The sequence below is a fragment of the Geotrypetes seraphini genome, chromosome 1, assembly GCF_902459505.1.
Source record: "Geotrypetes seraphini chromosome 1, aGeoSer1.1, whole genome shotgun sequence".
Taxonomy (NCBI): Eukaryota; Metazoa; Chordata; class Amphibia; order Gymnophiona; family Dermophiidae; genus Geotrypetes; species Geotrypetes seraphini.
Genome location: NC_047084.1, coordinates 375,486,168 through 375,501,399, shown reverse-complemented (window position 1 = coordinate 375,501,399; position 15,232 = coordinate 375,486,168). Strand labels below are relative to the sequence as shown.

The 15,232-nt window shown below is 43.9% G+C and overlaps 1 protein-coding gene across 2 annotated transcripts in view; it reads right to left on the bottom strand.

Moving 5' to 3' along the window:
* Positions 1–15,232, bottom strand: part of DCTN6 (dynactin subunit 6) — a 137,762-nt gene that overhangs the window by 110,860 nt on the left and 11,670 nt on the right. For both annotated transcript variants that reach the window (XM_033915582.1, XM_033915590.1), the window contains exons 4-5: positions 14,123–14,211; positions 8,868–8,915 (exon numbers count right to left, since the gene is read on the bottom strand). In XM_033915582.1, the coding sequence (XP_033771473.1) occupies positions 8,868–8,915; positions 14,123–14,211 (137 nt within the window). The remainder of the gene's footprint in view (positions 1–8,867; positions 8,916–14,122; positions 14,212–15,232) is intronic.

Sequence of the window (15,232 nt, the reverse complement as noted above, 5' to 3'; positions counted from 1 at the left end):
TTGCAGAGGCTGTCGAAGAGACGATGTCACAGATATATGTCGCGAACAAGGATCCGTCGCTTGGGACCATTGGGTAGCTAGGGTCCATTGAGGGACATGAAGGTGAAGACGTGCGAAGGGGGTGACATGAACTGTCGAGGCCATGTGACCCAAGAGAATCATCATTTGCTTCACAGAAATGGAAAGTTGCGGAAGCACCTGCTGACAGAGATGAAGAAGGGTGTGAAGGCAGTTGGGCGGAAGAAACACCCTCATGAGAACAGTGTCCAGAATCGCTCCAATGAACTGAAGTCGTTGAGTGGGGATGAGATGCGACTTGGGCAGATTTATCTCGAAACCCAGAAGTTGTAGAAATAGAATGGTCTGGTGGGTGGCAAGAAACATTGCTTGAGAGGAAGGAGCCTTGATTAACCAGTCGTCTAGGTAAGGAAAGACTTGAAGGTGGTGGGAGCGGAGAAAAGCGGCCACCACAATGAGACTTTTTGTGAATACTCTTGGAGAAGAGGCAAGACCGAAGGGTAACACCTTGTACTGGTAATGACAGCGATTGATCATGAAGCGGAGATATTGTCTGGAGGCTAGATTGACGGGGATGTGAGTGTAGGTCTCCTTGAGATCGAGGGAGCATAGCCAGTCGCCCTGAGTGAGAAGAGGATAAAGAGTGGCCAGAGAAAGCATTTTGAACTTTTCTTTGACCAAACATTTGTTGAGATCTCGGAGATCTAGTATGGGTTTGAGGTCTCCGGTTTTTTTGGGAACCAGAAAATAGCGGGAGTAGAATCCCTGCCCCTTCTGATCTAGAGGAACTTCCTCTATGGCATTCAGAAGAAGAAGGGATTGGACCTCCTGAAGGATTAGGGAGGACTGAGGAGTGTTCAAAGCAGACTCTTTTGGAGGACTTTGGATGGGAAGAGTCTGAAAGTTGAGAGAATAGCCGTGGCGAATGATGTTGAGAACCCACTGGTCTGAAGTGATGATCTCCCAACGTCTGATGAAAAGAGTAAGACGTCCTCCTTTGGGTTGAGGCAGAAGGGTTGATGGCAGAAGACTGGCTAGGCCCTGGAGAATGGAGTCAAAAGGGTTGAGAGGATTTTGGTTGTGCAGGAGGCTTTACTGATTGTTGCTGCTGTGCACGAGGTTGTTGGCGCTGTTGTTGACGTGGGCGCCTAGGCTGCTGAGGAGCAGAAGGTAAGGGTCTAGCTGAATAGTGGCTCTGGAAGGCAGATTTTTGCCGAAATGGCCAGACAGGCGGAGGCTTCTTCTTGTTTTTAAGAAGAGTGTCCCAGCGAGTCTCATGTGCTGACAATTTTTGTGTGGTGGAATCGAGAGAATCACCAAATAATTCATCTCCAAGGCACGGAGCATTGGCGAAGCGATCCTGATGGTTAATATCAAGCTCAGAGACCCTCAGCCAAGCCAGACAGTGCATGGCAACAGCCATCGCCGTAGCTCTCGAGGTGAGTTCAAAAGTGTCATATATTGAACGAACCATGAATTTTCTGAGCTGCAAGAGACTGGAAGAACAATCAAGTTTAAGTTTCAAGTTTAATATTTTTCTTGATTGATCGCTTAATCAAATTCTAAGCGATGAACATATTAAAATATAGTCAAATAGAGACTAAACATTACAAACTTTAAATAATAACATTGGGTAGATAACTAATACATTATACATTATACTCATTACATAAGGTAAGATAAGGGTTTGAAATACAATTAATAAAGAAAAGCAAAACAAAGGAAAAATACAATAGGGAAATAAATAACCACAGAGCATAATACAATAAAATAAAATCGCTGGTTTAAGAACTGTTTAATTAAATATTAAAAGCATCTTTAAAAAGAAATGTTTTTAAATTACTTTTAAATTTTCCCAGGTCCTGCTCGTTCCGTAAATAAATTGGGAGAGCGTTCCAAGTTTGAGGAGCAGTTACAGAAAAAATAAACTGACGTCTAGTATTAATAACCTTAAGTGATGGAATGGTCAATAAATTTTGCTCACTAGACCTCAAGGTTCTGCTTGGATGGTATGGCGAAAAGCAGAAAGTTTTCGGTTAGGTAAGTATTTTTCGAAGGAAGCCAGTTGCTGAATGAGGTGTTTCAAATAAAATGAGAAACGAAAGGCATAATTACCGGATCTATTGGCAAGCATGGCGTTCTGGTATAATCGCTTACCAAATTTATCTATGGCCTTCCCCTCTCTGCCAGGAGGGACCGAGGCATAGACACTAGCGCCCGCAGACTTTTTGAGAGTAGACTCAACTAATAAAGATTCATGCGGGAGTTGGGGTTTGTCAAATCCTGGAATTGGGATAACTTTGTATAAAGAATCCAATTTGTGAGGGGCTCCAGGGATAGTCAAGGGAGTTTTGAGATTTTTATAGAAGGTCTCCCTCAAAATATCATGGAGGGGTAATTTAAGAAATTCCTTTGGAGGCTGATCGAAGTCCAAAGCCTCCAGGAATGCCTTAGATTTCTTGGATTCAGCCTCCAAAGGAATGGAAAGAGAGTCGCACATCTCCTTTAGAAAGGATGTAAAGGAGGAATAGTCCGGTTTAGAGGAAGGATCTTGTAGAGAGGGATCCTCCTCGCCCGAAGAAACCTCATCCTCAGAAAGTAAGGGCTCTTCAGAGTCATCCCAGAGATCAGGATCTCTTACCTGGGAACCTCGACCCCGAGAGTCCGGTGTCGAGGGGTCAATATGTCGGGTCTTACGTGCCGATTTCCCAAACCGCAAGGAAGCGGTACCGGGAGAAGTTAAAGACTGCTGATGTCGGGACTGAGCGGACATAAGCAATGGTTCAGAAGTCTGGGCAGCCCTATGAAGACCTCTCGGTTCCGGGGAAAGTACCAGCATGGAAGACGAGGAGGCCGAATGGACCGGTACTGACAGAGTGGAAGCCGACAATAGGGGCTGTTCCATGGTCGGTACCACCGGACCGGGACTGGAAGGTTCGGTGCCAACAGAGCAGGAAGGAGTTGCTGCAACTGCTCTTTAAGTTGGACTTGAAGGACAGCCGCAATGCGGTCATCCAAAGAAGGCACCGGTATCGCTTTCTTTTTCTGCGGTACCTGCAGTACCGCTCGACGCCCAGAGGATGAGGATGCTGAGGAGGATGCACTCACCTCTATAGGGGCGGAGCGTTTACGGGGGCGCCTCGAGGTCGGCAGGACTGGACTCTCTGCCACAGCGACCGGAGGACGCTCCAGGGAGGAAGGCTTCTTAGCCGGCTTACCTGTAGGGTGCGACGCCGGAGCGGTGTCACGCGGTGTCGATGAAGTGGGCGCCGGCTAAGAAGGTGTCGACGCCAGTGCCGATGGATCAGTCATCGCGGCACCGAAAAGGATTTTTTGTTGAAGCTGCCTGTTTTTAAAGTGCGCTTCTTTAAAGTAGCACAACGGGTGCAGGTGGAAGCCTTGTGATGCGGACCTAAGCACTGCAAACACCAATTGTGTGGGTCGGTCAAGGAGATGGGCCTCGCACACCGCTGGCACTTCTTGAACCCAGGCTGAGGGGGCATGAAGGTGAACATGGCCTCCACTAAATCGAAAGCGGAGGGCTCGATGATTACAACAGGCCCCGCCGGGGCGAACCCGAAAAAACGAAAGTTTTGTTATGTTTTTTTTTTTTTAAAGAAAAAAGAAGTAGAAATAAAAGGAAAAATATTCCAAAGGAAAAAACGCGAGCGGGAAGGCAAGCACAGGAATTTCAATGGCCGTTGAAAAACGCACGTCTTCTTAGCTCCGCGGAAACTAAGAAACTGGGGACCGCGTGCCTCCGTCGGGCGGGAAGGCACTCGCGCACGCGCAGTGCAGCCTAGCTAGAACTTTCTAAGTTCTTAGAGTGCAATCGCTCTAAAATTGTCCGTACCGGGGCTCCGTCACCCATCAGTTAAGAATATGCTGCCTGCTTGTCCTGGGATAATAATCTAAACACTTTCACTTTTGGAGTGAAGAGCTTTTGGCACTTCATTGTAAGATGCGATACAATATACAAGGGCATTGACTAACACGACTAATTTCACGGCACTGTCAGGCACCTTTGGACTCCTGAAGCAGGAATATTGCTGAAACCCATGTTTGTTTCGATGAATCTCTGAATGTACTTTTTTTAGCTGGTATTAAAGTGTGGTTCCTTTGAAGACTCTGCTTCTTCATTGTATTGTGTTCCACAGGTTTCATTAAAAGCAATTTCCAATCACACCTTAATAGGTTGTTTACGAGTATACTACATCATATGAGCTTCAGAAAAAAACAAACAAAACCTTTTTGGCATAATGGTGAGCATTAGCAGTAAATCAGAAATTGAAATCTTACTCTACATACCCTAGCTTAGGAGAGAGGTTCATGACTACCATGGTATGCAAAGAACAACTAATTTGGGGACATTGCCCCCAAGAATAACCCACAATCCATAGTCCAGGATATACATACAGCATGCTAAAAAATGGACAATGACTGGCACAAATCAGGCATTTATAGAGGTTTGTCCATTCTTCCCTCCTCCACCCAGCAAAGGTATCTGGGCACATCACCACAAAAAAAAAGTCTAAGTACTGCTACTTAAATGCTCTTGCTAATGCAGCAGTATTTCATATTACAAATGGCCTATACACAAACATGAGACGCAAGAAACTATACGACAGCCTTTTGGCGACACAGGCAGCGAAGATTGACCCTACCATCTCCAATCTACTGATCAAATCAACAGTCATTAAAGTATTCCGAAAAGAAATCAAAACTCATCTTTTCAAAAAACACTTCCCATCATCCTAACCTCACTATAGCACTAGAATATACTCTCATGAATACCACCTCCACCACCACAGCAACTCCTTCAACATAGTATAACTCACTACTGTATCCCGAATGTATTATTATTATTCATCACAGTAACCTATTATATACCTACTCTTTGCTTTGTAATTCTCCAGGAAATGTTCAGACTTTCAATGTAACTTGCTATACACATGACTCTTTGTATTGTATTGATAACCCTCCTAGAAAAGTCCAGACTTCTAATTTGTATACTTACTCCTTGCTTTGTACTTCTCCTGGAAATGTCCAGACTATCAATTGTAACTTGCTATATACATGATTTTTAGTATTGTAACGCTCCTGGAAATGTCCAGACTACTATTTTGTAATCCGCTTAGAACCGCAAGGTACAAGCGGAATAGAAATCACTAATGTAATGTAATGTAATAATTTATAAAACAATATACTAAGAACAGTAGTTTCTATCTCCTGTTTTTCTCTCTAGGTTCTGAGCTCACCAACTGTAACTTATTACGAGAATGGAATTCCCCGTATATCCTAAGTCTGGGATGACAGGATAAACTAAGCTATATGCATTTCCTGCCCTCACTTCCTTCTTCTAATGGCTTTAGATAAATAGAAGAAAGGATTAGCTTACTGGGCTTTAGGCACAAAAACCTCTTCTCCTAGCCAACATTATGTTATCCTGAGCACATCACAGAAGCTCCCTCTGCTCAGACTCTAGAGCAGTGATCTTCACTATTTTTGAAGCAGGGGACGCACTGGCAAAATATTTCATCAATGAGAGCCATGATCTGTGTTGGCTAAAGCAGATAAGTGCCCAGAGCCCCTGGTGTCTAGGCACACTCAGAGCAATGTAGGCAAATTAAATGAAGTTTGATTCTTTGGCTCCCTCTCTCAGACCATCTTGCCTAACTCACATTTCCCTTAAAATGTTCTCTCTCTAAAACACACTCTCCCCAAACCTAATCTCCATCAATCTCAACTCTCATTTAGCCCCCCCCCCGATCTCTTCAAGATGGTCTCCCTCCCCCAATTTTATATCCCAATCTTTTCCTAGTGTCTTGCCACAGCCACTGCCTCTGGGAAAGCTGTTTTATTTGCTTCCCGTATCATATGGCTCTCAGTGAGCAAGATCCATGTGGTGTCCAACCCTCTTCACTGTACGTACAGTCTCAAAAGAATGGCATTGGAATTTCTATACAGTACTCCCCCAATATTCGCAGGGGTTCCATTCCAGGAACCCCCGCGAATGTTGAAAAACCACAAATACATTTTTTAGCAGGGGAGAGAGGAGAGGGCAGCCAGAAAGGCAGGAGAGGGCAGCGGGAGCACTGGCGAGTGAAGGAAATCACTCGCGATATACTCCGACCACCTCTTCCTGTACTAGAGTCGGGCCTCACCAATAAGGAGCTGCATGTCAAAGCAGCTCATGATTGGTGAGGTCCGACTTTAGTACAGGAAGAGGCGGTTGGAGCAAACTGTGAGTGATTTCTTTTACTCGCCGGCACTTCAGCTGCCCTCTCCTGCCCGGTCATTCGTGGTCAGAAAATACTGCGAATGACCGGAACCGCGAATTTGCGGGGGAGCACTGTACTGTAGATTTTGAAATCACTTGATGGCCACACAAATCTGTCTCACTCATAATGTTCCTATCCAAACCTGTCTGTTGGATGCCAATCAGACCTTAAGGGTATGAAGAATAATTGCTAGGATACTTTGAGCTCCATTAATGTTTCTGTTTGGCATGATTGTTCATTGTTTAATAACAAGTTTGTTATAACTTCAGAGCAGAACAGACTTGTTCTTAGTGGAGTTTCCCCTTACCCCTCCTTCACATATATTTCTTGAAGGGGCTATCGCCTGCTTTGGAACAAATTGAAGGGGTAGCAGAGGTCTCTGGTGAAGTAGGAGGGATTCAAAAACTGGAGTGAATTCCTTCTGCATGGCTTGTGGGCACTGGGATATTACCCGTCTTTCCAGAATGACACACCTATTGCACTAGAAAGTATTTTCTTACCAATGTTTCTGCTGAAAGACAATGAGTAACTGGAAAACTGAGAAATCTAAGATAATATTTTCCACCATATCAATCTTACAATGAAGAAATAAACTCTCCTTTATAGTAGAAATACTTGTACATTGTAAAGAGGTAATCTTGTTTTAAACAGTAGTAACAAACATATCATTATCTTTACGATCAACTTGTTTAAATTTAGTCATCGTCTCTGAAGTGAAAGAGCAAACTTGAGGGGCCACATTAATCAATAGTGACTCAATTCTCATAAGAACAGTCCAAATATCAGCCAAAGTCACGTCTTTATGAGTAACGGGGGTTCCGAGTGCCAAATCTGTAGGAAATATTACTTCTTTTGGAAATATTCCCCCCAATTCTTAAAATGTGCTAAGGGCTAGATTCACTAAGCAAACCGATTGTGTACTGATCGGTTTGCGAGCGCTTTACGACCAGATTTCCCTCCTGCACTATTCACTAATGCCTGTAGCGATCCGATCCCGATCGTCCCATGCAAATTAGTAAAACCCCATGCAAAATAGCCAAGCGATTGATTCACTAACTATCGACAAACCCGACTGCTGCAGGAAGTCCCTGATTGGCTGAGTTGCCCCGGCCCCTACAAAGGGAGGAGCCTGAGGCGTGCCTCAGCCAATCAGTGCCTTAGGCCTCTCCCTGTGCATCACATGATGCACAGGGGTGGGGCCTAAGGCCGCTATTGGGGCGGCGGTTGGCCAGAGAGCAGGAGCAGGAGGACTTTCCTCCTGCTCCTGAAGATTCTGAGTGGTGTAGGAGCAGGAGGAGGGTCCGGGCACCCCTCCTGCTCCCAACAATTAAAAAGTACTGGGGTGGGTGGGCCGGGCCTGACTGGGGTACAGGGGTGGGCTGGGAGGGCTAGAAGCAGGAGGGACTGAGCACCTCTCCTGCTCCTAACTTTGGTGTCGGGCCTGCCGGGAGGGGGTGGGCCGTGCCAGGAAAGGGGAGTGCCGTGCTGTTTCTTCCTTTTTTTTGTGTGTTTTTAACGCTGATATCAGGAGGGAGTTGGCCTCCCTCCTGCTTTTTTCTCTGGGGGGGGCGCGGCAGAGCAGAGCAGGCAGGAGAGATCGGGGCCTGGGGGGGTGTCGGGCAGATCTCTCTTGCCTGCTCCCAAATTCTCCTGCTCTCTGCACGGGCTGGCACTGCAGGGAACAGCGGCAGAGAGCAGGAGAGCCCGGGAGCAGGCAAGAGAGATCTGGGTTGGGCTGAGCCCCAACAGAAGTGACAGGAGGCAGCTTCTCCTGCCACTACTGTCAGGGTGTGCACATGAGCGGGGATCACTCTGGCCGTTAACGATCGTCCCCATTTGCATGCAGGCATAGTTTGGAAGTTTAGTGAATCCTGCCCTAAATCAGTGCTGAATTGGTACTTAACACCTCTTAATTAGCACTAAGTGATAGGTATGATTCTATAATAGGTGCTTAGTACAAAGTGTATAGTTAAAAATGCTTTTGAGTTAGGAGCCATTAGGCACCTTACTTAGGTGCAGACATTTAGGTCAAGAAAACCCTGGCATAAATCGGGCACACTTCAATGTTAGAATGCTTAGTGCCATCTAAGCATGTTTAGGCAGCGCTAAGCGTGATTGTTGGTGTCGATTTTTTTAGTTGACATATATAAAATCAGGCCCATTATTTCACCACTAAACCTTATCGTATAAAAGGTAAAACTGTTGCCTTGGGTTGCGGGGTGGGGGTGGGGGGTTTCACTTGAGGGAGCTAAAATAAACCGCCTCTGGAGATGATGCTTCTTATGATACTCCTAATTACCCTTCTGGGATAATGTGTATGTCCACAGAACCCTTAACAACCGCTGTAGATGTACCCAAAACTTTTTTTTTATTCCCCATTATAAGCTCTTGAATAGTACAAGGTAATAAGGCTTCTAATTTGCTCCATATATAATGAATATTTTTTTTTTTATTGCAATAAAAAAGAAAAAAAAAAAAAGAACAGCTGTGTTTGGGTATTTACACAACACATTCTAGTTGGGCACTTTGAAAAATCAGTGTGCACTGTTCTCTTTTGATAGCACTTACCTTTTGATTCAATAACATTGTTGTCGCCTATTTTCATTGCTTCGGAAGCTGTAGCTTGCAGTTAAAGGAAATATATTCAAACTATCAGGGTTTCCTTTTTTTATAACAATTCAAAACTTATAAAGCACTTGGAAATATGGGATACTCCATGATCTGAGCACAAGTTCTCTGGATATTACAAACTAAGACAGATTCAAATATATTTACATAGAATATAAACTGATCCAAATATAAACTGAAGGCGCAGATATTCAAAGCTCTGCACTGGATCAGAATACAGCACTGACAGCGGCAGGAGGTTTTTAGTACTAATGGTAAGCACTAGTGCTGACCGATTCAGGAAAAAAATTTGATTCGATTCAGCCTATTGAATCGATTTTTCAATTCGATTTTCCTGCCCAATTGGGTGTTTTTTTCAAACATCCTGGTGGGTTTATTTTATAGCCTCTTCACCACCTTTGCCTTCTCCTAACCACACTGGTGCTGTGGTGTAAACAAAATAAACAAACAAAAAAGACTTTTCCTCTCTCTGTTAAATCCTAGCTCACGTTTGCGGTCTAACACCAGCTCTGGCAGGATACAAGTTTCAAATCTGACATATTGTAATCACAAAACAGAAAATAAAATTTTTTTTCTACCTTTTGTTATCTGGTCATTTTTCAAATCTTGTTGGTCCCAGGCTCTGGATGACTTCTTTTAACTTGCTTGCCAGGGTCTCCTTCTTTCTTCTTTCCCTGTGCTAACCATCCATCTTCTATCTCTGTCCTCCCCTTCTGTTTCCCTTCCCTCCCCCGGAGGTCTGGCATTTTTCCTTTTTTTCGTCTCCACAGATCCACCTTTTCTGAACTATCCTTTCATCCAGCATATCTCCCTCCTTTCCCACCATCCCAAGGTCCACCCTTTCTTTTTCCAACTACCCTCCTATCCAGTATCTCTATCCCCCCTCCACACCATCCCTTGTGTCCAACTTCTCTCCCTTTCTGTTCCTTCCCTCCCTAAAACCCACTGTCCATCATCTCTCTCCCTCTCCTCTGTTTTTAGACCCCATTATTTCCTTCCCCCCCAAAGTCTCTTTGAACCCCCCCTTCCCTACCTCCCTCTGTGTACTTCTACATCAGGGCCCTCTTCCCCTGAAGCCCTGCACCCCACCCTGAAGGCTTGCACCACCCCAAAGGCCTGCATCCCACCCCCGAAGGCTTGCCTGTGCCCCCTGAAGGCCTCTACCACTCTCCCCGAAGGCCTGTACCACCACTACCCCCTGAAGGCCTGCACCCCTGAAGGCCTGACCCCCCCCCCACGAAGGACTGCACACCCTCTTTCCCCCCCCGGAAGGCCTGCGTGTTCCCCCTGGCCTCCTGCGCCCGATTTACCTACTAGCAGCAGTCTGCAGAGATCGCTGGGACTAGTGATCTCTGCAAGCTGATATAGGTCTTCGGAGCTGGAGGCATTTTGATAGATGGGCAGACAAGGAATATCCTCTGCGGTGGCCAGACAATGTACCCCCAACAAGCAGCCTGCGTACAGTACTGCTTGTTGAGAAACACCGTTCTAAGGAATCCAACAATGCTTGCTATAATAAGCATATTAGAGACTCTAGTGTTATTTCTGTACTGATTTAGTGTTGTTTTTCAATAAACAGACTTTATATAAAATGTCTTTTATCAATGTATCATTACACAGTGTGAAAACATAAAAGCTATAGCTATATCATCAAGAAATTTGCTCCATTAAGGAAAAATAGCAGATTTTAAGAAAAATGGAGCTTTATGTAATCAGTGGCTTTGAGGGAAAAATTGTTAACTGATCAGGCATCAAATTCATGGGGAAAAACTTCAATTTGCACAGTTTTTCCAACTTTAGGGTCTTTTTTGGACAACCTTAGCGAGGATAAGGAGGCGTTGTCGGAATTCAACAGGAAATAGGGAACTTGTTGATGATTGTTGTTTAGCCTGTTTTTGTTAGGAGACTGAATTATTTTTTTAATCCAAGTTTCCAAGTTTATTAAAATTTGATAAACCGCTTATATATTGTCTCAGCGTTGTGCATAATTAAACAGGCTAAAATATAAAAATTACTCAGGATATTACAATGACAGGGACATACAAATATGGTCGAGGAGAGGCAGAAGAAGAAATCTAGGGGTCCTTTTATCAAGCTGTGGTAGGGGGTTTAACGCGCGTAATACTGTGCGTTAAACCGCCTGCTGCGCCAGCCACTAACGTCTGCATTGAGCAGGTGCAGAGATCGCTAGTTTTTTAGCCGGCCGCGGGGGTTAGTGCGTAATGAAATGTCCGACGCGCTAACCCCGCTAGCGCAGCTTGATAAAAGGACCCCATAGTATTTGATAGAAAAGAAAGACAAGGGGGGGTGTTACGAGTCCTGTCTGGTAGGAAATGCTTATGGCGATATTAACAATCAAAAGGCATCTTTAAACAGAAATGCTTTCAAGTTTGATTTAAATTTAGAGAGAAGAATCTTTATGGAGATGGGATGGTATATTGTTCTATAGCGTTGGTGCAGTAACAGAGAAAATTAATTTTCTGATGGTATCATAAACTATGTGACGGGTTGAAGAGAATAGTGTTAATGAGGAGTTCCATTGAATACGGTGGTTCTAACAATGGTTGCTCCCCATCCATACTACCTTTCGATGGGCAGGGAAGGGGTGATAGATAATTAACCTATAAAAAAGATGACAAATGTTGTAACTATTATTATTTCTCCACTATTGTATTGAAGTGTCATTAAAAAAATTGTTAAAATTTAAATGTCAGGTGCTATTCATTTACTATTCACTAGAAGGCACAGTAAGACAAAGTAAAAGATGCCTGATTAGAAGTGGACCAAGCCCACTATTCAAAAGGTTGTCCCTGTTCCCTGCTTCCCAGGCTTCTAGTGAAACAAAGTAGGTTTCCAGTCATTAATAATCAGAGACTCCAGTGCAAAACTGGCATGACATAGAAGTAGATAAAGGCTTTAGAAAAAAAAAAATAACTAGAAATCCAAATGGCTGCCAAAGCAGCAATCTTGGCGCCAAAAAATGCCTGGAGGAAAAATATTAAAAGACAAAAACATCCAAAAATGGTTTCTAGAGGCATAGGATCCTATTCCTGACTCTAGAAACCTGTAAAATCACAGTATTCAGACCCCCTCCCCCCAATTTTCCCCATAGGCTTCAATAGCCTTATTCACTCTGTCATGTGGTAGCTGCCTGCTTCAGCTCTGAACTATAGCTGGAAAATTGGAGAAGACCTTTGCCTCAAACTTTCTCCACAAAAAGATGTCTTTGGGCTGCCAGTTGGACCGATATCAGACTAAGCCTCAACTCCTCACGCCGCAACAGAGAGTCATGCAGCCGGCCCATGATTAGGTCCCGGTGAACCAGAACGGAGCCAAACAGCCTACACTCAAGCTCCTGATGAAATCAGGGATGCGAGCAAGCTACGGAGGGAATGGACCCCGAACTTCAAAAATATTAAAGAAGGCTAGCTAGACAGGTATTCACAAGGGTTGATCCTGCTAGCAGCAGACCTCTGCCCTGTAAGTCTTTGTCCTTTCTCAAGCGGAGATCCCAAGCTAGAGGGAACTCCAGGCACCAAGCCTTAAACTTCAGATATGAATTTAAAAATCTGAAAATAATAAAGACCGCATAGCAGAGCAGAAAGATACCTTCTCAATTTGCTTGAGAGAAGTAAAAACTGTGGGGGCAGGAGTGAGCCCACTGGGAAGGAGGCGGAGTTGAAAGATACGCAACATCCCTCTGCAAACAACTTGTGGGCTCAGATAGATAACCCTAGCATTCAGGATGATTAGACAAATTCTAGAAGCCAAATTCTGTAATTCTGCATGCAATTTTTCAGAATGTCCCCGACATATCCCCTTTTCAGATACACGCTATGAGAGTTAAATGCCAAGCCTTATAGAATGGTGTGCAGCCAGTTGTGCAACTAACTGCGATGCCAATTAACTGCAATAATTGGTTATCATCGCCCAACTATATTGCTCGTTAAGAGCTTGTTAATCAATTGTTGTGTGCACAACTTTGGGCACCATATATAGAATTTGGAGGATAGTGTTTGGTTGCAGATAAATAAGAAAAATGACTCAATAAATTCTCTCAACTAACTCTTTTACAGTGCCTCAGACCTGGCAGTGAATTGTTTTAAAATTCCCGTTTTCTTCTTTGCATTGGGGAGGAATACCTAGTGGCCTCATTACCTTGCTTTTTAATATACTGTGCGTCCATGTTTACTGCGCAAGTTAATTTCTGCACTGAATCCTTTGTACTCTGTGTGCCCAGTATTGCACATGTACACATCATGGTAACCCATTGGCCCTTCCAGTGGTGACACCAGCAGGCTGAGAACTGGTGAATCCAAAGTTCAAATTGTGCCAAAACTCCTTTTGGTTTCTGACACATTACTTCACGTGCAAACTTACAAGACAAAACATCTACTATATTGGAATATACCTTACCTAGAGCTACCAATTAAAATGTGTGAATTAATCTAGATAAAACAAAATACACATGCTAAGGGTTATCTTATAAGAGTGCATCTAGGTTAATAGGACCGGAATACAACTTTTCTAAAAAGATATATAGAGGCTTATTTTCAAAGCACTTGGACACGCAAAGTACCATAAATTTCTATGGTATTTTGTATGTCCAAGTGCTTTGAAAATGAGCCCCACCAACAACTGTGGGACAGTATTCAAAGGATTTATGCACCCGAGTGTTATGCTCAAACTGTCTTATTTAAAATTTACTAAGGCTGAGCACGCAACCTTTTACTCAACATTTCACTAAACTCCTAAATTTAGGAGCATAAGAAGTGAGTGGCAACAGGAGCAGATTTAGTGTTTAGAAAAAAAATAGGAACTTAGCACTGATTTTCAGTATTAGATTCATAAATTTAGGCAAAAGAATGGCAGGCCTAAATTTATAAGCATAACTTTTGAGATCCTAAATTAGGAAGAGATTTTGGCTGAAAATAGGGTGCAAATTTAGAAGGCTAACTTAAGAGCATAAATTTAAGAATTCAGCTTTTTTTAAAAAAAATATCAAACCCTACGTGTCTTTACAAAATACCAGCTTAAGTACTGCAGAAATTGTAGACATCACATCTGTTTAAGAGCAGGTGTAAATGTACCGGCCTAAATTGTGCCTCTGCCCCAACCTACCAAACTAGTATTGGCCAGCCTGTACAGCCCGATTTGCAACAGAGCATCTTGAGCAAATTAATCTTAAAGGATACAACAGCCAACTTCAAACACGTTGTTGGTGCCAATGACCATTGGTTTGGGATCTGGCTTTTCTGCATCTGGCATGATATTTTCTGGGTAGCTGCAAGAACATCAACAAGAATCACAACTTTTAGAAATTAAAGGCATAAAAATGTATCCACTGGAACTTTACTGACAAACCATAAAATAACCTAGATTCAAACTGAAGGGAGTACTCCATTCTTTTTTTTTTTTTGTAATCATTTTTATTAACAAGTCAACAAGAGAAACAGACAGCTTGCATAATACAAGTAAGCACACAATAGAAATCTAAAGAATCTTACATCGATCTTCAGCAAGAAAATTAATACAGCAAGAAGATACAAGACCAGGCAAGAACAAAAACAGCCCGTGTCCCCCAGTGACTTCATTTTTTTGCAAGTGGGAAAAACACGGTCTGTAGGGGGGGTGTGATTGTGGGGTGTGAATGGAGTGTGCCTGTTTGGGTGGTTGGCTTGGGTGGCATGGTGTGTCTGTTTTTCCAAGTACTCCATTCTTGAGCCTGCATCTCCCTGGCTCAGATGGAGGGAAAAAATGCTCAAGGAACAGGAAGCAGTAACTCACACACAACAAGAATACCTAAGGCCTGGTTCAAGGATGCATACATGCTGGGCTCTGTAAGGAATCAGGATCCAAAACTGCTAGCTACAGCATTTTGCCATGATGAATCAGGTAAAGATGAGTTAAGAATTGGGAGACATTGGTTCATGGAGCTATTTTAACTATAGGAAAGCAAAGGAGTAAAAGGAAGCATGCAGCTCAGACAGCCTCTCCCCTCCCACCAGCAAAGTCAATACTCTTTTAAGGATATTATGGAGTAACTAGCTCTTTAAGCCCGTTACATTAACGGGTGCTAGAGACGCTTCCTCCCTTTCCCTTGCACGCTCTCCCTCGTGATCAGGACGGGGTTGAGGGGGCTGCCGTCCGGGGCCGGCGGAGAGGAGCTAGGCGACTGGAGGAGTAGCAGCAGTCGCTGCCGATCGCAGCCTCTGTCCTACCTGGATTTCCTTTTTTATCAGCATTGGGAAGGTGGAGAGCGGCCTGCGAGGTTCGCTACAGCGGCTGGCGAACCTCAGCAGGCC